General features: G+C 43.0%; 1 protein-coding gene across 1 annotated transcript; it reads left to right on the plus strand.

Annotated features, from left to right (window-relative positions):
* The first annotated feature begins 12,753 nt into the window (after window positions 1–12,753).
* LOC122228558 (3 beta-hydroxysteroid dehydrogenase/Delta 5-->4-isomerase) lies at window positions 12,754–20,664 on the plus strand. Its single transcript, XM_042953660.1, has 4 exons — window positions 12,754–12,909; window positions 13,036–13,255; window positions 17,129–17,293; window positions 19,483–20,664. The coding sequence occupies exons 2-4, from the start codon at window positions 13,111–13,113 to the stop codon at window positions 20,292–20,294; spliced, it is 1,122 nt and encodes a 373-aa protein (XP_042809594.1). The 5' UTR covers window positions 12,754–12,909; window positions 13,036–13,110; the 3' UTR covers window positions 20,295–20,664.
* The last annotated feature ends 3,056 nt before the right edge of the window (window positions 20,665–23,720 follow it).

Consider the following 23,720-nt stretch of genomic DNA (forward strand, 5'->3'; position numbering starts at 1 on the left):
CCCAGAGTGGGCCCTGATCTCACGACCATGAGATCATGACCATGAGATCATGACCTGGGCTGAAATCAAGAGTCAGATGCTTAACCAGTAGAGCCACCCAGGCGCCCCAAACAAAATTGAGTTTAAAACAGATGCTAACAAGAGGAAAGAGGGCAGCACATAACAATAAAGCGATCAATCTACCAAGAGGATATAACAATCAGAAATATTTATGCATCCAACGTAGGAGCGTCTAAATATATAAAGTATATTAACAGATATTCTACAAAATGAGAAATTGACAGTAATATAATAATAACAGGGGACTCTAACACCCCATTTACATCAATGGATAGATGATTCAGACAAAAAATCAAAAAGGAAACAGTTTTCCAATGAGAAAGTCAATAAGGAGGGGCGCCTGGGTGGCTCAATCTGTTAACTGCCCCACCTTGGCCTAGGCCATGATCTCCTGGTTTGTGAGTTCACAGCCCACATTGGGCTCTGTGCTGACAGCTCAGAGCCTGGAGCATACTTTGGATTCTGTCTCCCTCTCTCTCTGACCCTCCCCTACTCACACTCTATCTCTCTCTCTCTTTCTCTTTCTCTCTCTCTCTCTCTCTCAAAAATAAAAATAAATGTTTTTGGGGCGCCTGGGTGGCTCAGTCAGTTAAGTGGCCGACTTCGGCTCAGGTCATGATCTCGCGGTCTGTGAGTTCGAGCCCCGCGTCGGGCTCTGTGCTAACAGTTCAGAGCCCGGAGCCTGTTTCAGATTCTGTGTCTCCCTCTCTCTGACCCTCCCCCGTTTATGTTCTGTCTCTCTCTGTCTCAAAAATAAATAAACGTTAAAAAAAAATTAAAAAATATATATATTTTTTTAAAAATTAAAAAAAAAAAAAGAAAGTCAATAAGGAAATAGTGGCTTTGAACAATGCATTAGACCAGATGGACTTAACAGATATATATAGAAAACTCCATCCAAAAATAGCAGAATATTCATTCTTTTCAACTGCACATAGAACATTGTCCAGGATAAATAGATCACATGACAGGCCACAAAACAAATCTCAATAAATTTTAAAAGACTGAAATCATGTCAAGCATCTTTTCCAATCACAATGGTATAAAACTAGATATCAACTATAAGAAAAAACTGACAGAAATTCAATGAGGCCAAACATGTTACTAAACAACCAATGAGTCAATAAAAAAATCAAAAAGCAAACTTCAAAATACCTTCAGACAAATGAAAATAGAAACACAACGTTCCAAAATCTTTGGGGCACAGTGGTTCTAAAGAGGGAAGTTTACAATGACACAGGACTAACTCATGAAACAAGAAAAATCTCAAATAATCTAACTTACAGGAAATAGAAAAAGAAGAGCAAAAAAGTCCAAAGTTAGTAGAAAGAAGGAAATAATACATATAAGAACAGAAATAAATCAAATAGAAACTAAAAAAAAAAAGAGAGAGATAGAAAAGATCAATGAAACTAGCAGCTAGTTTTTTGAAAATATAAGCAAAACTGATAAAACTTCACCTTGACTCATCGAGAAAAAAAGAGAGAACCCAGATAAATAAAATCAGGAATGAAAGAGAAGTCACAACCAACACCACAATAACACAAAGAATTATAAGAAAGTACTATGAAAAATTATATGCCAACAAATTGGACTACTTAGAAAAAATACAAATTCCTAAAAACATACAATCTTCCAAAACTGAATCATGAAATAATAGAAAATCTAAAAAAACCTTATCACTAACAACAAAATTGAATCGGTAAACAAAAAATTCAACAAACCAAAGTCCAGAACCAGATGGCTTCAGACGTTTGGTAAACTCTACCAAACATTTAAAGACCAGTTAATACCTGACCTTCTCAAACTTTTCCAAAAAATGGATGATGAAGAAATGCTTCCAAATTCATGCTATGAGGTCAGCATTACCCCGATGCCAAAACCAAAAACACTACAAAAACGAAAATTAGAGACCAATATCCCCGATGAGCCTAGAGCAAAAAAATCTTCAACAAAATGTTAACAAACTGAATTTGAAAATACATGGGGCGCCTGGGTGGCGCAGTCGGTTAAGCGTCCGACTTCAGCCAGGTCACGATCTCGCGGTCCGTGAGTTCGAGCCCCGCGTCAGGCTCTGGGCTGATGGCTCGGAGCCTGGAGCCTGTTTCCGATTCTGTGTCTCCCTCTCTCTCTGCCCCTCCCCCGTTCATGCTCTGTCTCTCTCTGTCCCAAAAATAAATAAAAAACGTTGAAAAAAAAAATTTAAAAAAAAAGAAAATACATTAAGGGGCGCCTGGGTGGCTCAGCTGGTTAAGCCACCCGACTTCAGCTCTGGTCATGATCTCATGGTTCATGGGTTCGTGCCCCCTGTCGGGCTCTGTGCTGACAGCTCAGAGCCTGGAGCCTGCTTCGGATTCTGTGTCTCCCTCTCTCTCTGCTCCTCCCCCCACTCATGCTCTGTCTCTCCCTCAAAAATAAATAAACATTAAAAAAAATTTAAAAAATACATTAAAAGAATCATCCACCATGATCAGAGGGGATTTATTATAGGGGTGGAAGTGTGGCTCAATATACACAAATCAATCAATGTGATACATCACATTAATAAAATAAAAGATAAAATTATATGAATATCTCAATAGATGCAGAAAAAGCATTTGAAATTATTCAACATCCATTTATGATAAAAACAACAAAGTGGGTATAGAAGGAACATACTTTAACATAATAAAGGCCATATAGATCAACCCACAGCTAACATCACACTCAATGTTGAAAAGCTTTCAGTTTTTTCTCTAAGATAAGGAATAAGACAAGGATGCCCATTCTCAACCACTCTCATCCAACGTAGTACTGGAAGTCCCTGTCACAGAAATCAGACAAGAAAAGAAAAAAGGTCAACCAAAGCAGTAAGGAAGAATATATATATATATATATATATATATATGTGTGTGTATATATATATGTATATATATATATGTGTGTGTATATATATATATATATATATATATATATATATATATATATATATATTTAAGCCCTGGGGCACCTGGATGGCTCAGTTGGTTGAGTGTCGAAATTTGGCTCATGTCATGATCTTGGGGTTTGTGAGTTCAAGCCCCACATCAGGCTCACTGTTGTCAGCCTGTCAGCACAGAGCCCACTTCAGATCTTCTGTCCCCCTCTCTTGCCCCTCCCCTGCTTGCAATCTCTCCAAAATAAATATTCAAAAAACCCTAAAGACTACTGAGAAAACCTGTTATAACTAATAAATGAATTCAGTAAAGTTGCAGGATACAAAATCAATACACAGAAATCTTTTGCATTTCTATACACTAATAACAAAATAGCAGAAAGGGAAATTAAGAAAACAATCTTATTTACAATATTGTCAAATAGAATAAAATACCTAAGAATAAATTTAACCAAAGCAGTGAAAGACTTGTACTCTGAAAACTATAAGATAATGGTGAAAGAAACTGAAGATGCACAAGTAAATGGCAAGATTTACCATACTAATGGATTGGAAGAATTAATGTTGTCTAAATGTCCATACTACCCAAAGCAATCTATAAATTCAATGCAATCCCTATCAAAATACCAATAATATGGTTCACAGAACTAAGACAAAAAAATCCTAAAATTTGTATGGAACCACAAAAGACCCCAAAGAACCAAAGTAATCTTGAGAAAGAAAAACAAAGCTGGGTGTTTCACAGGCCAGAGTTCAAACCATACTACAAAGCTATAGTAATCAAAACATTATGGTACTGGCATAAAAATAGACACAGACCAATGGAACTCTTGAGAACCCAGAAATAAACTCATGTTTCTATGGCCAATTAATCTATGACAAAGAAGACAAGAATATACAATGGGACAGAGACAGTCTATTCAATAAATGGTCCTGAGAAAACTGTACAGCTACATGCAAAAGAACGGAACTGGACCATTTTCTCACACCACACACAAAAATAAACTCAAAACAAAGTGAAGACTTAAATATAAGACCTGAACCCATAAAACTCTTAAGAGAAAACATAGATAGTAAACTCATAGACATCAGCCTTAGCAATATTTTTCTGAATATGTCCCCCAGGCAAGGGAAACAAAAGCAAAATAAACAAATGGGACTACATCAAGCTAAAAAAATCTTTTGCACAGTGAAGGAAACCATCGACAAAACAAAAAAGCAACCTACAGAATGGGAGAAAATATTTGCAAATGATATATCTAATATTGGGTTAATATCCAAAATGTATAAAGAACTCATATAGCCCAATACCAAAAAAGCCAATGTTCTGATTTTAAAAATGGACAGGAGACTTGAATAGACAGTTTTCCAAAGAAGATATACAGATGGTCAACAGACAAGTGAAAAAATGTTCAACATCACTAATGATCAGGGCAATGCAAATTAAAACTACAATGAGATATCACCTCACACCAGTCAGAATGGCTAGTAACAAAAATACAAGAAATAGTAAGTGTTGGCAAGGATGTGGAGAAAAAGGGACGGTCGTACACTATTTGTGGGAATATAATTTGGTGCATCCACTAGGGAAAACAGTATGGAGTTTCCTCAAAAAATTAAAAATTAAAGTATGTTACACAATAATTTCACTAGTGAGTATTTACCCAAAGAAAATAAAAACACTACTTTGAAAAAATATATGTACCCCTATGTTTACTGAAGCATTTACAATGGTCTAGATATGGAAGCAACCTGAGTGTCCATTGATAGGTGAATGCATAAAGAAGATGTGGTATATATACACAATGGAATGTTACTCAGCCATAAAAAAGAATGAATCTTGCCAGTCACAACATGGAAACCTAGAGGTTATTATGCTAAGTGAAATAAGTCAGACTGAGAAAGACAAATATTGTATGATTTCACTTATATGTGTAATCTAAAAAACAAAAGAAACAGACAAACAAAATCAGAAATGACTTATAAATACAGAGAACAAACTGGTGGTTGCCAGAGGGAAAGGGGTGGGGGGAGGGGCAAAATAGGTGAAGGAGATTAAATGGTACAAACTTCCAGTTATAAAATAAATAAGTCACAGGATGAAAAGTACAGCATAAGGAATATAGTCAATAATATAATAATAATTGTGTATGGTAGCAGATGGTAATTACACTTACTGTGGTGTGGTGTGGTGATCATTGCATGTATAGAATTGTCAAATCACTATGTTGTACACTTAAAACTAATATAACACTGTATGTCAACTATACTTCAATTAAAAAAACACAATCTGTCAAAGTCACACAAGACAAAATAGACAATCTGAATAGGCCTATGTCTATTGAAGAAATTGAATCAGTAATTAATAACCTTCCAAAACAGAAAGCACCGGGTCCAGATGGGTTCACTGGTGAATTCTACCAAACATTTAAGGAAGAAATTATATGAATTCTCTACTATCTCTTCCAGAAGATAGACATGAAAGGAATATGTCCTAAGTCATTCTGAGACCTGCATTACTCTAATACCAGAACCAGACAAAGACATCACAAGAAAAGGAAACTACAGCTCAATATCTCTCAAAACATAGATGCAAAAATCCTCAATAAAATATTAGCAAACCAACAATCATATTCAAATTCAAAAATACTCAATAAAATATTAGCAAATCAAATTCAACATTCAAATTCAAATCAAATTCAACAATGTATAAAAATAATTATACACCACAACCAAATGGGATTTATCTCAAGTGTGCAAAGCTGGTTCAATATTCAAAAATCATTTAATGTAATCTGTCACATTTACAGGCTAAAGAAGAAAAATCCAATGATAATGTAAATACATGCAGAAAAAGCATGTGACAAAGTCTAATACCCATTCATAATAAAAACTCTCAGCAAATGAGAAATAGAGGGGAACTTCCTCAACTTGATAAAGAACATCTACAAAGAACCTACAGCTACCATCATACTTAATGGTGAGCAATTCAAAGCTGTCTCGCTAAGATCAGGAACAAGGCAAGAATGCCCCCTTTCACCATCCCTTTTCAACATGATACTGAAAGTCCTAAGTAAAAAGACATGAAAAAGAAATGAAATGTGTACAGAGTAGGAGGGAATAAATAAAATTGTCTTTGTTTCCAAATGACATTTGTCTAAGTAGAAAATCCAAAAAAAGACACACACAAAAAAGTCTCCTTAGAACTAATAAGCAATTATAACAGGACTACTGGATATAAGGTTAACAACAAGTCAATCACCTTCCTCTATATCAGTAATGAGCAAGTGGAATTTGGAAGTAAAAACACGATACCATTCACATTACCACCCAAGAAAAGTAAATAGTTAGGTATAAATCTAACAAAATGGGTACCAGATATAAGGAAAACTACAAAATTCTCAGTAAAGAAATCAGAGAAACTAAATAAATGGAAAGATGTTTCATGTTATACATAAGAAGACCCAATATGTTAAGATGTCAATTCTTTCCAACTTGATTTATAGATTCAATACAATTCCAATAAAAATCCCAGTAAGTTATTTTGTGGATATTGATAAACTGATTCTAAAGTTTATATGGATAGTCAAAAGACCCAGAATAGCCAACACAACACTAAAGGAGAAGAAAAAAGTTGTAGTATTGTCACTATCCAACTCCAAGACTTACTATAAGTCTACAGTAATCAAGACAGTGTATATAGGTGAAAGAATAAATAAATAGATTATCATGGAACAGAATAAAGAGCCCAGAAATAAATCCACATAAATATAGTCAACTGATCTTTGACAAAAGAGCAAAGATTGTCTCTTAAACAAATAGTGACAGAACAACTTGACATCCACATGAAAAAAAAAAAAAGAATCTAGACACTGACTTTATACCTTTCACAGAAATGTTAACTCAAAATGGATCATAGACCTAAATGTAAAATACAAAAAACTAAAAAACTCTTGGAACATAACACAGGAGACAACCCAGGTGACTTTGGGTATGGCAATGGCTTTTTAGATACAACACCAAAGGCACAATCCATGAAAGAAATAATTGATAATGTGGACTTCATTAAAATTAAAAACGTCTTCTCTGAGAAAGAAATTGTCGAGAGAATAAGAAGACAAAATCCATATCTGATAAGGAATGTTATCCAAAATTTATAAAGAACTCTTTTCTATACATATCATGTTTATTTATTTTATTTTTGAGAGAGAGAGAGAGTATGAGCAGGGAAGGGGCAGAGAAAGACGGAGAAAGAATAAGTAGGCTCCATGCTGTCAGCACAGAGCCCAGTGTGGAGTTCAAACTCACGTACCCTCATGTACCATGAGATCATGACCTGAGATGAAATCAAGAGTCAGATGTTTAACCGACTGAGTCACTCAAGCATCCCACAAAGAACCGTTAAAAGTCAATAAGAACATGAATAACCTGGGGGCACCTGGGTGGCTCAGCTGGTTAGGAAACCGACTTCGGCTCGGGTCATGATCTCATAGTTTGTGAGTTCGAGCCCCACGTCAGGCTCTGTGCTGACAGCTCAGAGCCTGGACCCTGCTTCAGATTCTGTGTCTCCCCCTCTCTCTGTCCCCTCCCCTGCTCACACTCTGTGCCTCTCCGTCTCTCAATAATAAATAAACATTAAAAAATTTTTAAAACTTAAAAAAAAAGAACATGAATAACCTGATTTTAAAATGAGCAAAAGACCTGAACAGACACTTCACCAAAGAAGACATAGAGATAGCAAATAAGCATATGAAATGATATTCCACATCATATGTCATTAGGGAGCTACAAATTAGAACAACAGGACACTACTTCATACTAATTACATTGGCAGAAAATCCCAACCACTGACAACCCCAAATGTTGATGAGGATGTAGAGCAACAGGAATGCTCACCGTTAGTGGTAGGAATGCAAAATGACACAACCGATTTGGAAGGGAGTTTGGCAGTTTCTTATAAAACCGAACATCCTCATACCATGAAACCCAGCAGTTGTGCTCCTTGGTTTGTACCCAAATAAGTAGAAACCTTACACACACACACACACACACACACCCACAACCGCATGTGAATATCTGTAGGAGCTTTATTCATAATCAACAAAATTTGGGAACAACCAAGATGTTCTTTAGTAGGTGAATGGATAAAATGAGGTACATCCACACAACGGAATATTGTTCAGAGCTAAAGAGAAATGGCTCACCAAGCCATGAATAGACATGGAGAAATCTTAAATGCATGTTACTAAGTGAAAAGCCAATCCAAAAGCGTGCCTATATAATTCCAACATGGCATTCTGAGAAAGGCAAAACTATAAACACAGTAGTAAAAAGGTCAGCGGTTGCCAAGCATTAGGGGAGAGGCAGGGATGGCTTAGGTGCAGCATAGAGAACTTTCAGTGAAACTGTTTCACTGAACTTTCAGAGAACTTTCAGTGAAACTGTTTCACTTTCAGTGAAACTGTTCTATATGATATTGGAATAGTAGAAGCATGTCACTATGCATTTGTCATAAGCCATGGAATGGACACCACCAAGAGTGAACTCTAATGTGAGTTATGGGCTTTAAGTGTTAACACAAGATGCAGCTTCACTGATTGTAACAAAGTTGCCACGCTGGTGCAGGATGTTGATAACGGACCAGGTATGCGTGCACGTGTACATGGGAATTCTTTGTGCTTTCTGCTCCCTTTTGCCGTGATCTCAAACATGTCCTAAAAACAAAGTTTATTTTGGAAATTAAATGAGATAATACGTGGTAGGTTCCACGTCTAGGGAGTTTGGAGGTCACAACTCCATGCTGACAACAGATGAAAAAGCTGAGCAGACTGAAAAATCAAGAACTCTTCTTGGATCTGCAAGAGAGGGGAGCATACAAGGCAAATCGTTACCTCTGACACTGGAGAAACAGACCGGTAAATCCAGGGAGTCACATTAATATGGGAAGCTTTCTAGTACATTTATTTCTGTGGTCACTGCTCTCTTCCATTTCCTTTCACCTGTTAGTCCATAAGGTTTTCAAAAGCATTGAGACATTTCAGAGTCCCTGATTGTTCATGTATGCTTTCATTCATTCATTCATTCATTCATTCAGCAAACATTAAGCTCCTATTGTGTGTTGGATATTGTGCTATTTCTTACGGGAACATAAAGATATATAAGGCATAGATACTTCATTCAGTTCAAACACTCAACAATTTTTGAACATCTACTATGTGCCATATACTGTGCTAGGTGTTAAGGATTCAGCAACGAAGGGAACAGCCCATTTTCAAAACAGTGTAACCACCACAACAACATGTTTTGTAGTCATTCTCTTAACTACTTTTGGACTCAATGCACTCCAATTGGATTTTCAGTACAACACACTCCAGGAGGACTTTCAACACAACTTAATAGAAATTGCTCTTACCAAGTTAATTATGAACTCTACGTTGCCAAAACCAAAGGTCAATTCTTTTTGTCATTGCATTTGATACCTTTGAAATATCCAGCATAACCGACCACACTTCCCCTCTTGAAATACTTTCTACACTTGACTTTCATAGTGGCATACTCTTCGAATTTGCTTCCTGCTTCACACCCCTCCTGTTCAGTCTCCTTAGCTGGCCCCTCCTCTTCTGTTCAACCTCTAAGTGTTGTTACGTCTGTCCCAGGAGTCAGTTCTGTGGCTTTTCCTTTTATCCATGAATATATTCTTCTCTATATTTCATCTAATCCTGTGACTTCAAATACTATTGTATGCTTCCATTTCCCAAATTTACCTCTGTAGATGGCATAAGGAGTATAACTGTCCTAAAGTGATCCAGGAGTGGTGTGTAATAGCCCAAAAAAGTGGGAGAACTCCAATTATCCATCAACTGGTTTATCAATAAACAAAATGTGGTATATGCATACAATGGAATAGTATTCAGCACCTAAAAAGAATGAAATACTGATACATGCTACGACAGAGATGAATCTCAAAAGTATATTATGCTAAGTAAAATAAGCCAGATGCAAAAGACCATATATTGCATGACTCCATTCATAGGATGTCCTGAAAAGGCAAATTTATAGAATCAGAAAGTCAATTCGAGGTTCCTAGAGCTGAAGAGTAGGAATGAGGAGTGGTTGCTAAAGGACACAATAGGTATTCTGGGGGTGATAGAATGGTTCCAAAACAGGACTGGGGTGATGGTTACACAAGCCCATAATTTTATTTAAAATAGTTGAATTATACACTTAAAACAAGTGGATTTTATGGCTTGTAAATTATATTTCAATAAAGCTGTTTGGAAATAAAAGAAATGTGATATTGTGGGCCCCATCTGCCTTCCCCTTTATTTATTTCTTATTTTCTATAGAATTTATATTGGTTCCACTCAGAGACTCTAAAGTCTCGTCCTATTGGCTCTTTGGCTGAAAGCAATTTCCAGAAGATACTAGCTGACTCTGCCAGCCTCCAACCCTCCCAACAGCTGGGGGAATGAATTCCCCGGGTCCTGAAGGAGATGGGGATGTGTATGGTTCGCTTAGAACATCACTCTGCTAGGCAAAGAGGTATGATGCACCTTGGTGGCCTCAAGTAGGGCTCCACAGGTCTCGGCAACACCGAGGGCGTTTAGCTAGTGCCGACAGCTTCAGAGACCAAGCTGCTACAACTCGGTGACTACAGTCAACCTTCCCTAGGCAAATGTGTTTGCAGCACGAGGATTCAGGTCTCAAGTAAGAAGAGGAGAATGTCCACAACACAAGGAAAAAGAGAGACTCAGAGGAGGGTGTCAAACCCAATCATTGTAGGGCATTTCTCCCAATATCTTTTTTTTAAATGTTTTTTTATTTATTTTTGAGACAGAGAGACACAGAGCACATGCGGCGGAGGGACAGAGAGAGAGGGAGACATAGAATCGGAAGTGGGCTCCAGGCTCTGAGCTGTCAGCACAGAGCCCAGTTTGGGGCTCGAACCCACGAACTGTGAGATCGTGACCTGAGCCGAAGTTGTTGCTGAGGTTGGACGCTTAACCGACTGAGCCACCCAGGCACCCCACATTTCTCCCAACAACTTAAGAAAACATTCTCTTCAAGTGCATGTGCTGTTTTTACCAGGACCATATGCTGGACTTCAAAACAAGTTTCCATAAATATCTAAGAGTGAAAATCATACCACAATAGTATTAAATTAGATGTCGATAAAAACAAGATATTTAGAAAATACCCAATTTTAGAAATTAAACAACATACTTCAGAACAACTCATGTGTTAAAGAGGAAATCATAGATAAATTAGAAAATATTTTTACCTGAATGATGATAGAAATCTAATACATCAAAATTGTTGTATGTGGCTGGCACAGTAAGTACTTACAGAGAAATTTATTCTTTTTTTTTTTTTTTTTAATTTTTTTTTTTCAACGTTTTTTATTTATTTTTGGGACAGAGAGAGACAGAGCATGAACGGGGGAGGGGCAGAGAGAGAGGGAGACACAGAATCCGAAACAGGCTCCAGGCTCCGAGCCATCAGCCCAGAGCCCGACGCGGGGCTCGAACTCACGGACTGCGAGATCGTGACCTGGCTGAAGTCGGACGCTTAACCGACTACGCCACCCAGGCGCCCCAGAAATTTATTCTTTAAGTGACAACAGTCACACACAAAAAAGGGATAAAGTCAATAATCTAGCTTTGACCTTAAGAACCTTGAAAATCAAGAGTAAATTGAACCCAAGGCAAACAAAAGGGAGCAAATAAATAAAAGAAACAGATGAAATAGAAAAGAGACAAGCAATAGAGAAATACAACAGTAAATTTTTATGAAATCCACACAGAAAATTTAATTTCACATGGATTCTATATTTAAGCATATATCCAGAACCATAAAGACTTTAGGAGAAAAAATAGGAGAGCATCTATCGTAACTAAAAATCAGAAAGTCATTGCTTCTGGGGTAGATTGCAGGCAGGGTGGAAGGTGGGAATTGACTAGAAAGGGGCAAGAAAGAACTTTTCGAGGGTGAAGGAAATGTTCTGGAGGTTGTCTTGGGTAATGGTGACAGTGGTGTGTACATAATTGTCAAGCTTCATTGAACTAACCCTTAAGATCTGGACATTTTCATTCATGTAAATTACACCTCAATTTTTTAAAGTAGAGAAGAGGCAACGTCTTGAGGAGCTTTTGGTGGTGGTACTGGGGCATCTCTGGGGCGCAGGCTTCAAAAGTATCCATAGTATCTTGAGTTCAGGACTCTGCTAAGAGTGGTTTTGCAACCAAAATGTAGGCTGACCGCAAACGACCATAAGATCCACAGTGACCAGAGCTACGGATCCCTATTCTCATTACCCGGATCATAGAACTAGACAGCTACCACTAGATAGCTTCCCTTCAATGGTGATCTTCCCCCATAAACCCAGAGCTCTCCAAGGGGAAATTGAAATTGAGGTTCTGGATATGTGGGGTTGGAAATTCCCATACAACTCAGTGTCTGGAGCTGCCACCAAATGCAAATGTCTACACTTTACAAGACAGTAACATTTCAAATGGCACTCTGAGAGAGGAGATAATGGACTATAGTAGATTTTCTCCCCAGATGTATTTGCTGCACAAGGCAAAAATTGCCATTGTGCTGGCAGATTTCTTCTCTTCATTTAAATCCACAGATTGTGCATCCCAGACAGCTGGCATGGACCACCGGATGTCTTGTTACAGGGAGGACCCAGCCTTTATCACACCGTGGCCCTGAAGCCTGCTTCCTGTGCCTTGGAAGTATGAGAGCTATGTTAAAGGTCAGCACTTTTTAAGGAGGAGGGACCCTGCAGGAGGCATGAGCAATGGGTATGTGGTAAGAGTTCAAGGTGAACAGGCTGAGCCAGAAACAAGAGTGCATAAAACTCCAATCCTGCCTTTGGGACATAAGGGGACCAGAACCCAGGCTCTTTCAACTGGCTTCCAACCATCTAACAGGTTAGAGCTTTCTCATTTTCTTTCAACTATTCCCGGGCATGGGCGTTTTGCAGAAATAAAGTGGAGGAAACAAATTTTTTTTTGTAAACCTGTAACTACTTGATCTCTCTTTCTGGCCTTCTCCAGGATCACGCTGTAATCCAATCTGCTCCCCAGTGTTTCTGATTCCTGGAGAGTGCTTCTTGATACCCCGGTTTGACCATGGCTGGGTGGATCTGCCTTGTGACAGGGGCAGGAGGGTTTCTGGGTCAGAGAATCGTGCGTTTGCTGGTGGAGGAGAAGGACCTACAGGAGATCCGGGCACTGGACAAAGTCTTCAGCCCAGAATTGCGGGAGGAATTTTCTAGTAAGTGAACTTGGGTTCATGGGTGGGTAGCTCCATCTTAACCCCTGGGTACGTGTGGGGAGAGGGTGGTTGTCTAGCAAATCAAGGAAAGTGGTAGCTAAATCAAGGCTAATCCCGGGTCCAAAGTCATCGGAAAGGAAAACAGAAGTGGTGTAGTGTAAGAGATACAAGGCTATCAGGAGACTGGGTCTGACTCTGATCCAGAACTAGAGAGGAATGACCATAGGTCAGCCACTTTGGCCTCGAGGTCTCTTTTCTTCTCATTTATAAAATCATGTATCAGTTCTCTCCCTTGTCAACAACTCTTTAATGTTCTGAAGATTTCAGACTTTGCAGCATCTGCAAAGGGCAAACGAGCACCATTAACCCAGAGACTCCAGCAGTGGGTCCCCGTGCCTCTTGATTGTCCTGGTCCTTCTGTGGCTTCATTTAGCATTGCCAGTGAAGGTGAAATAAAAGGAAGTGAAGGTGAAGCTGAGTGTGTGTGTGTGTGTGTGTGTGTGTGTGTGTGTGTGAGAGAGAGAGAGAGAGAGAGAGAGAGAGAGAGAGACAGACAGAGACACAGAGAGACAGGGAGAGAGAGAGGTAGGGAGGACACACAGCGTGCAATGAGGGAGCCAGAGACAGAGTGCGGATTCCTCTTGTGGATTCCCTGAACATCTCTTTTTACCTTTTGTCTCCACTCATCACCACGAGAAAAGTGGCTGCAGCATTTGCTGGACAACCTCACTGCTCTGCTCTTTTCCCAGATTGCTGACCCTGGAGCAAATGCAAAAGCTAGATTTATAAGACCTATTTCACCCCTCCAGATCCTCAAAACAACCCTGAGAGGAAAGTAGGAAAGGGGTCTCACCCCACAGGACAATGAGGAAATCGAGGTAAAGGTAAAGCGATTTACCGAGGCCCTCTGATTAATGGAAGGCAGGGCTCAGAGTAGAGCCTCATTGCAGAGGTCCCTGTTCCCCCTCCCTGCCCTCCCAGACAGTGCCCGTCACTCTCCTTGTCTTTCCTGTGCTCTGAATGTCTCAGATGTCCTATTTCCTCTACCCTCTGCCGCAACGGTGTCTCTGGTGAACACACAGGAACATACATGATCAACATCGACTGGGTGTAACCCTTATGTCTCAGCAATACTTACGGTCTGACAGCTGATGCCCCAAACAGGCGACGTTTAACCTAGAGAAGCAGTCTCCCAGGGTGACAAGTCACGTGGTGTCAGAGACGGGCCGGGGCCTCTGTCAAGATCACAGGGGAGAAGCCTTACAGTGGTTTTCCCGTGCCAGGCCCTGTGCTCGGTGTGCTACATGCGCCAACTAGTTTGCTCCTCGTGACATCCCTGTGGGATAGGTAATATCGTCCTCCTCTTTTTAGAGATGAGAAGGCAGGGCTGCCTGGGTGGCTCTGTCAGTTGAGCTTCCGACTCTGGTTTTAACTCAGGTCATGATCCCACAGTTTCATGGGTTTGAGCCTCCGCCTTGGACTCTGTGCTGCCAGCACAGAGCCTGCTTGGGACCATCTCTCTCTCCCTCTCTCTCTGCTTCTCCCCCACTTGCGCTGTCTCTGTCTCTCTCAGAAGAAATAAATAAGCTTAAAAAAAAAAAAAAAAAAAAAAAAAAAGATGGGAAAGCAGGCACAGAAAGGCATCTTTGTCCTGTCAAGGCTGCTATAACAATACACCATAGGCCGGGTGGCTTAAACCCAATTTATTTCTCACAGTTCCGGGGACTAGAAGTCCAAGAGCAAAGCAGGGTCATGTTCTGGTGGGAGCTCTCTTCCTGGCTCATAGCCTGTGCCATCTTGCCGTGTTATCACATCGTACTAAGGGGGAGGGATCTCTCTCTGGGATCTTTTATCAGAATACTGATCCCATTCATAAGGGTTAAACCCCCATGACCTGATCGCCTTCCGAAGGCCCTATCTCCTAACACCATCGCGGTGGCATTAGGATCTCAACACTTGAATGTGGGGGGACACAAACATTCAGCCCATACACAGCCAAGGCTAAGGTGTTCAGGGTCCCACAGCTGAAAAATGGCAAAGCTGAAACTGAACCCAGAAGGTCTAGCTTCAGCGGCTGTGCTTTTAACCACTAGTTTGTCTAGTAGCTTCTCTTAGGTCTCCCTACAGCGCAGCCCGCACCGCATAAGCAACTGTCTATTCAGTCTAGCAAAATACTTCTCAAGTTCACAGAGCCTCGGAGAGGGCGCGAGCTGTGCCGCTCCCACCAACACAGTCGCAGCGCCCTCTGCTGGTGTCTCTGCGCCCCTCCAAGCTAATAGGGTAAGAGCCCTTTCTTCTGGCTTTGGGCTTCTCCCCCCTCAACTTGTCAATTCCTCGGAGCCAGCCTGTGGAAGTCAGCAGCAAAGAAGAGGCAGAGGAAAGGAGGGGGAAAGGCAGAAGTGGAGACACAAAATTCCCACTGATCGCCAGCAGCTTTTCCTCTGCTTTCTTCCTCTTCGGGGAGTCTTGGAGTTGCCTGAAAAGGGAAGGGGCGGGAGGGGGTGTCGCAGAGCAAATTTGGCAGAGGCTTAAGCAGAGCAGATGGTTCCTCCAAGTTGTAACCCAGGAAGGAAATTTCTCAGCCCTGAGTTTTTCACTCTGAATTTCTCTCTCTCACTGTTCTCTGGTCTCCATTGCCAATTTCAGTTAAGTTGCCTTATCCTTTAAATACACACATACACACATATGTATATACGTAGACTTATCCTTAATCTGCCTCAGGAAAAAAAAAGTGCTAATCCTGCATTTGGGTGACAGGGGGAAGAGAGCAAAGCTTGAAGGCAGCGGGCAGGCTTGAGTCTTCACTAGAAGTGTGACTTAGACCTGCCCCTTAACCTGCCTCAGCCTCAGTTTCCTTGCCTGTATAGTGGAAATCAGAGTATCTTTGTCATGAGATAGCTGTGAAGGAAAAAACCAGACAACTGTACAAGTTGTGTACAAAGGAGAAAGCACAAAGTAAATGTGGGCAATTTACCCAAACTGTATGCAGTGCCATGTTTATGCCATGGGTTTATCCATTGCCCTTGGCTAGATGGTCAGAATGCCAGTTCCTCGGCAGCTGAGTCATTTGCAGCAATGATACCTGCTTTAGATGATATCTGACAAAGCGTTCCCTGTCAATGGCTCCACTATCCTTCTGGTCACCCAAGCAGGAAATACTCAGGCTAACATTGACTCTAACAAAACCTCTTCCTCTTAGCCTACCTCCAATAAGAACCAGGACCTGTCTGGGTAAGGTCTGGAAAGTCAACCCTGCCTATCTCTCCCTGACCCTGCTCCCTCTGTGGGAGCCCTGGTTCCAGTCCATCTCATCTGAAGTTTGGTGCAGACACTCTGATTCATCTCTCGAATGCCCTGCTCTCTTTTAGATGTACCACACCAATCCATTTTATATACCGCAGCCGGGGTTACCTTCCTACACCACCACTCTGTTGGCTTCTTTCTCTTCTTGTTCCAAACCCGTACATGATTCCTTATTCCCTACAGAATTAAATTCCAATTCTTTCCTCATAAGAGGAGGAGTGGATATAAATCCATTCTTCATAATCACCGTACTTTCCTTAATGAATTTTATGAATTTCTCATGAATCACTTTAATAATTTTTGTCCCAGGTGCAGTTGATCCCTCACTGCTCAAATTCCTTTTTTTTTTTTTGAAATAAAATGGGGTGGAAACAGATGTTTGCTCTATCCCAATAAATGTTACACATCCTGATTTCTGTGCCTTTGTTTACTTGTTCCTTCTGTGGATTTTCCCCCTATCCCCACCCTCCCCTCAATGTACTTGTCCTTGGGACTTGGGTAAATGCCACCTGTATCAGGAAACTTCCAGATCCCAAAAGACTTCCAATGACCTGACTCATGTTCACCCAGAGCTCCAGAGCAAGATCAAGCTGACCATTCTGGAAGGAGACATTCTGGATGAACAGTGCTTGAAGAAGGCCTGCCAGGACACCTCAGTCATCATCCACACCGCCTCTATCATTGACGTCATGGATGTTGTTCACCGAGAAACCATCATGAATGTCAATCTGAAGGGTACAGTACCCCAGGGAGGATATGGGATGATGTGGGCAAGTGAGGCTCAGAAAACAGAACAGGAGGGGAGGGGAAGCCCCCATCCCTGAGCACCTGCTGAGCCCGTGCCAACTGCTTTTTCTTATCACCACTGAGAGATGCAAGGCTGTTATCCCCAGTTTTTAGATGAGGAAACCAGGGCTGAGAAGGGCTAAGTAACTTGTCAAGTCCCCCTGAGTAGGAGAGCTAGAATTTACACCCACACCTGTGTGTCTCCAAAGGCCACACAAGCTCTTCTTACTGTAGCTCTACTCAAACATCGACTCCATTCCGACCTTAAACTCTTGCTATCCAACCACCTCCTACCTCCCCTGGGCTAGAATCAGACCTTACAAGTGCCTCCCTGGTCATCATTTCAGCCCTTCTGTGTGCCTCTAAGTTGGCGGTCACCCAGTGAGGCCGAGACCAAAGAGCTCTGTGATATAAAGGGCCCCCATGTCCATCATGAGTGATGGGCCGTAGCTCTGGGCCAGTTTCCTTCAGGCAGGACTCCTGTGCAGGATCGCCAAGCATAATGAGAATACCTAGCACCTTCCTGCTTACCTCAGAGAAGGATTCCTCTCAAGAGACCTAGCAAAGCAAGTTCACAGCAGTCTGACAGGACAGAATTACCCAGCACTGGCCTTCCCGTGATATTTCTTAATGGTACCAGCCTTCCCTTATCCATAATAGTACTTCTTCAGCTCACTGCTGGGTCTCCTATTAAAGGGTAGTTTCTAGCCAGGTGCGCTAAGTACACCCTTCTTAGATCCTCATCCCTTAAATGCCTGGCTGGTGGCTCTTTCTGATTTATGGCTTTCCAATCTACTTTAGATCCAGACACATTTGTTTAAGGGATTAGTGTAAATCCCTTATTAGCCTGGCACGTGATATTATCCTTCCGATCCCTCGATGCAGTTTCTCTAGGACCAGAGCACTCCAATCCCCAATCCTATCTGGCTTCTATGCCCTGCTCTACAAAGTTAGTCATTAGTCTACTCAGAGGCTCCTTTTCTAAAGCAACTCATGGCTTTAGGATCTCCAGCCTAAAGAAGCACAATCTCAAAAAAGACCCTTTCTCATTTCTACTTAGCCACACCCTCACCAACTCCCACGCTGCAAGGAGGGTGCTATATTACCCGACTTTTCCTTTTTTAGCCCCTCTCTCCTAACTCCTGCTCTCCAGGGCTCACAACAAGAGGGGATTTGGAATCACTGACAAGTGTTAGCAGTATCAGTGAATTAAAACCAATGTCACTCCCAGGTTTAGAAAATACTTCATAGGAATGGTCATTTCCCCCTTTGCAGATAAATTAGCCTGTAATTCTCTCAGCCTCTAGATTTGATTTTTTTTTTTAAATAAGGCTGTCTCTCTAGAAAATTAAATTGCACAAAGACCTTAAAGGGTATTTTTTAATAGAAAGAAAGAAAGAAAGAAAGAAAGAAAGAAAGAAAGAAAGAAAAAGAAAAACAATGCTTTGCCGGGGAAATTCCTTCCTTATGGGAATGATGCCTGCGTCACCTCCCCCAGCCAGAGGGATTCTGCAAGATCCTCCTGGTATAGGTATTAACCAGCAGAGGGCACACTCCTCTTTCCCGTTCTCCACCAGGCTGCCCAGAGAGAGCCGGTGCGGCTCAGGAATGCTAAGGAAAAGGAAGGTTTATCACGTCCGCTTTTCAGACCTGGGTCAAAGAAGTCACAGCCAGAATTAGGAGTGGTCTTTGTAAGGATCACTCAGTCAGGATTAGGTAAAATTCTAGTCCATATTCTGAGAGTATGGCCTCCTAATAACGTTATACTTAAAATAACCTGTTTTTAATGAAGTGGGAGGGATAAGTGATCATTTTTGTAATGTCTTTACTCAACAAAACATAAAATGGCAACCCTCTATCCTTTTCCAAAATTAAAAGTACACACACAGGTCCAGGAAATCCAAAAGCCTAGAAATTCTTGCTCTCCAGAACCCAAATGTCGGTTTGTTTTCATTTTTGCAGTTTTGCATTGTATCTATGGCTATAGCATAGTCAGATCTTAGCCAGAGACACAGAGGAGTACACTCCTGATCTACAATAACTACCTCACTTGTGGGTTAGGGGGTGGACATGGTCCGTGGGCATGGCTGGCCCTGTGGGTTATTTGTTGACACTGACTGCATGTTCCCCATGGGCAGGTACCCAGCTCCTTTTGGAAGCCTGTGTCCAGGCCAGTGTGCCAATCTTCATCTATACCAGCACCATAGAGGTGGCTGGGCCCAACTCCTACAGGGAGATCATCCAGAACGGCCACGAAGACGAACATCTCGAATCCACATGGACCGCTTCGTATCCATACAGCAAAAAACTTGCGGAGAAAGCTGTGCTGGCTGCTAATGGGTGGGCTCTTAAAAATGGTGGCACCTTGCACACTTGTGCCTTAAGGCCCATGTATATCTATGGGGAAGGAAGCATATTCCTTTATAACCAAATATACCAGGCCCTGAGGAACAATGGGATCATCAAACAGAGCAGCAAATTCTCCATAGTCAACCCTGTCTATGTAGGCAACGTGGCCTGGGCTCACATTCTGGCCTCGAGGACCCTACAGGACCCCAAGAAGGCCCCCAGAGTTGGAGGACAGTTCTATTATATCTCAGATGACACACCTCACCAAAGCTATGATAACCTCAATTACAGTTTGAGCAAAGAATGGGGCTTCTCCCTTGACTCCAGAATGAGCCTTCCTCTATTTCTGGAGTACTGGCTTGCCTTCCTGCTGGAAATAGTGAGCTTCCTACTCAGTCCAATTTACAAATACCACCCCCCCTTTACCCGCCACACGGTGACATTGTTAAATAGCGTGTTCACCTTCTCCTATAAGAAAGCTCAGCGGGACCTGGGGTATGAGCCACTCTTCAGCTGGGAGGAAGGAAAGCAAAAGACCATGGAGTGGATTGGTTCCATAGTGAAAGAGCACAAGAAGTCCCTAAAAACAAAGACTCACTGATCTGGGGGTGCCAAGGACGTAGAGGGAGGTCTTTCAGGCTCTCCCACTCTGGCTTCCCACAGAAAGAAACAAGGGCACAAGCCTGGGTCCTACTGCCTCCCATTTCCAAGATGGCCACCTTCCTTTACAAGATGGTAACCCTTCCCCATCCCTGGCTGAACCAGCAGCTCTCTGTCCTACCCACACTACAGAGGACAGACGAAAGCCTCCGATGCCGATTCTGAGTTATTCGGGCCTGTTTCACTAAATAGTTTTGCCTATCGGTTCCGTTTCCTTTTGTTATGTGTGAAACATTTCTTAACTTTTAAAAATTCCGATTCCTACACACAGCTCAATGAAAAGAGTAATAAATGCTTTAATGCCTAATCTGGAGGACGCTGTGGTTGACATGGACACACACCTTCCTCCTTTCCCTTCCATGTCCAGGTATCACTACGTCCTTTTTAGGAAGGTAGCATGGAACGGAGGTGGGCAGAAGTGTTTGGAAGCGGGGGGGAATCAAGATCGACTGAGTACCAGTATATATCACTGCATTAATCCCTCTCCAGAAAACTAGGAGGTAGGGATTAGTACTTCTTTTTATTGACAAGGAAACCCGATCATCATGACCACCAACTGCTAAGTGACCAGGCCATTTAACCCAGACAGACTGACTTGACAGCCCCTGTCCACCGACTCATGAAGCCTGAACTGCCTAAAATTTGCAGCCGAACGGGGATGGCGCAGAGGGGTTTGTCAGCGGGTGCAACAGAGCCCTGGAGTGTGCTTCTTGGGAGAGCCTGGCTCCTCTGGGCCACCTCCTTCTCACCCAGCTCTGTGCAGGAGACTCCTTAGGACCCAGAAGAACCCTTGAGGGGCATCTGGGAGAGTTCGAATACCCTTGCCAGGTGGCCTGGGCTGGGAAAGGAGGAGCTGAGATGTGGCCAGTCTCTACTGCCAATGCCAGTTTCCTTAGCCCCCAGGACGTACGTGGGCCACCCTGGCAATTCAAAGCCTCTATCTAACCTTTCAGATCATGCAATGAAACCATACCATGGGTTCTCGGGAAAGTAAAGGGAACAGATATGAACACCCCTAAAACTTCATCTCCTACCTAGCCCAAGAGGTAGAGGTCGACCACCCCACACCTCCAGAATGAACTCCTTTCTCCCTCTCCCTGGCTCTTCCTTACACTGCCTGCTGTGACGGAAGCTTATCCCTCTACGTCCATAAGTCTCTCTCCTTTCCCTCCACCTGCCCCAGCCTGTGCATCCCTTATCCTCAGGAGAGGAGGCCAATCAAGGCAGGTTTGGGGACTTGAATGACAACACAGTCATGAACTAAACAGAGGACCAATAGTCAAAAGAAACACCGTCAGGACTGGCGAGGACCACATGACCTGGGGCAGCTGAGGAGGTGGCCGTGGGGCTTGGAGTGTGGGTGGTGACAGCTGCCTCTCTCCAGACCAGGCTGTTGCCTGTCTTTATGAACCAGAGCCACGGCAAGAGTCGCACCCAACATCCAGTGGCTCTTTTCTTACCTAGAGAATGTACAGATTATGATTTCAGTTGAATTTGATTACCACAAGGGAGATAGCTTATGCTTTCATTCTAAGGAGAAAGGGGAAAAAAACATTCTGGCTGGGGTACAGGTTTCTATCACCTTCAAAGTCCCAAGGGCCAGAAGATCAACACAGGGCTGAGGCACGCGGAGATGCAGTGGGTTTAGGTGAGAAATGGAACACTCCATCCTGCCTTCCTGCACTGCCCAGAACACAAGGGACAGCACCTGTCCAAGCTCTTATAAGGTGCACACACCTTTATATGAGTGTCCCCAAGCGAAGGAAAGAAAGAAGGTTGGTGGGATCTGGGACAAGGGTTCCCCAGGTGAGTTTTTAGCCTAGTGAAATCCCACATCTATGAACCCACCAGGGCAATTCTCACAGGGAAGGGAAGGGGCATTGTGGCTAAAGGGCAAGGGGGGGGGGGGGGCGCAAGGTAAGCAGAGGCAGAGGAGAGGGGCTCTGACCCATTGGTGGTCCCAGCTGAGTACACATAAACGCCTCAAATGTTTGGACCCGTGAAGTTGGCCATTCTTATACTGGGCACAGAACTGAGGGCTCCCGGCCTTTAAACCTAATGCACAAACTTTAGGTCTCTCCCCTTCCCCACCCCTCCTCTCCCTTCCCTCTCCACTCCCTCCTCCCCTCTTCCCTTTCCTGCCACCCCTGCCCCCCACCTGGGTGCAGCACAGAGTAGGGTGAACAGTGAAGGAAGGTGCAGGTGCATGCACAACCACCAGGTTAAGCGCTGAGTGTATGTGAGTCCAGGGACCAGAGCTCATCTCAAGTTATTGGGAAAGCCCCCCTCCCCACAGCAGGGGGGGGCCTCAGCTAGGCCTCGAAGGCCAAATGGGACTTGGGTAGGAGAGTGAGGTGGTCCAGGCAGGGCAGGAGCCTGAGCAGTGGTGCTAAGGAAGGACAGTGAAGTGTGGAGGTGGGGTGGGGAGGAGGGTGAAGGGGAGTGAGGAGGCTGGCCTGCCAGGTGGAGAAGGGTTTTTCCCAGGGAGATTAGATGGCTTAGGGCGTCAGATGTGACAGTGAACTTGATAAGGCTGGCCTCAGGGTAGAGGTGGAGTGAGCAGGTAGGTGAATGGCCTGGTGGAAGGCCAGCAGACATGTGGCAGGGGGACTGAAGAGGTGAGAGGGGGTGAGCTGGACAGGAAGGCCACCTCAACCAGCTGCTTTAGAAACGTAGACATTCTCGGGGCACCTGGGTGGCTCAGTCAGTTGAGCATCCAACTTCGGCTCAGGTGACGATCTTGCGTTGCGTGGGTTCGAGCCCCACGTCGGCACAGAGCCTGGAGCCTGCTTCAGATTCTGTGTCTCCCTCTCTCTCTGCCCCTCCCCTGCTCATGCTCTCCCTGTCTCTCTCTCAAAAATAAAAAAGCATTAAAAAAAATTTTAGAAACGTAGACATTCTGTGTTTCACCCCAAGTACAAAGTTCTCAATTACTTTATTAACAAGCAGACTAAGAACAATAACAAAAACTGACCTCACAGTTTCTCCTCTCATTAGTATAAGTCAAATATCCAAGGAAGATCTGGAGACTGGGGCGAGGGCAGGGCAGCTCTGGATTAGGACAGGGCTCCACATCCCTCACATGCTAACTGCTCCAGGCAGGCCGGCCCACCCAGAAATGGACAAAGCTATTAGAGGGGGTCTTCGAAAAGACATGCCTGCCGGGGCGCCTGGGGGGCTCAGTCGGTTAAGTGTCTGACTCTTGATTTCAGCTCTGGTCATGATCTCACGGTTCGTGGGGTAGAGCCCCACGTCGGGCTCCGTGCTGACAGCGTGGAGCCTGCTTGAGATTCTCTCTCTCCCTCTGTCTCTGCCCCTCCCTCTACGCTCTCACTCTTGCTCTCTCTCAAAATAAATTTTGAGGTCC

The sequence above is a fragment of the Panthera leo genome, chromosome C1 (genome assembly GCF_018350215.1).
Source record: "Panthera leo isolate Ple1 chromosome C1, P.leo_Ple1_pat1.1, whole genome shotgun sequence".
Classification (NCBI taxonomy): Eukaryota; Metazoa; Chordata; class Mammalia; order Carnivora; family Felidae; genus Panthera; species Panthera leo.

Excerpts from the sequence above, each read along its gene's own strand:
- LOC122228558 (XM_042953660.1), top strand. The coding sequence starts at position 13,111 with ATGGCTGGGTGGATCTGCCTTGTGACAGGGGCAGGAGGGTTTCTGGGT. Across the intron at positions 13,256-17,128 it reads ATTGCGGGAGGAATTTTCTA|AGCTCCAGAGCAAGATCAAG; the intron begins GTAAGTGAACTT and ends ATGTTCACCCAG. Across the intron at positions 17,294-19,482 it reads CATGAATGTCAATCTGAAGG|GTACCCAGCTCCTTTTGGAA; the intron begins GTACAGTACCCC and ends CCCCATGGGCAG.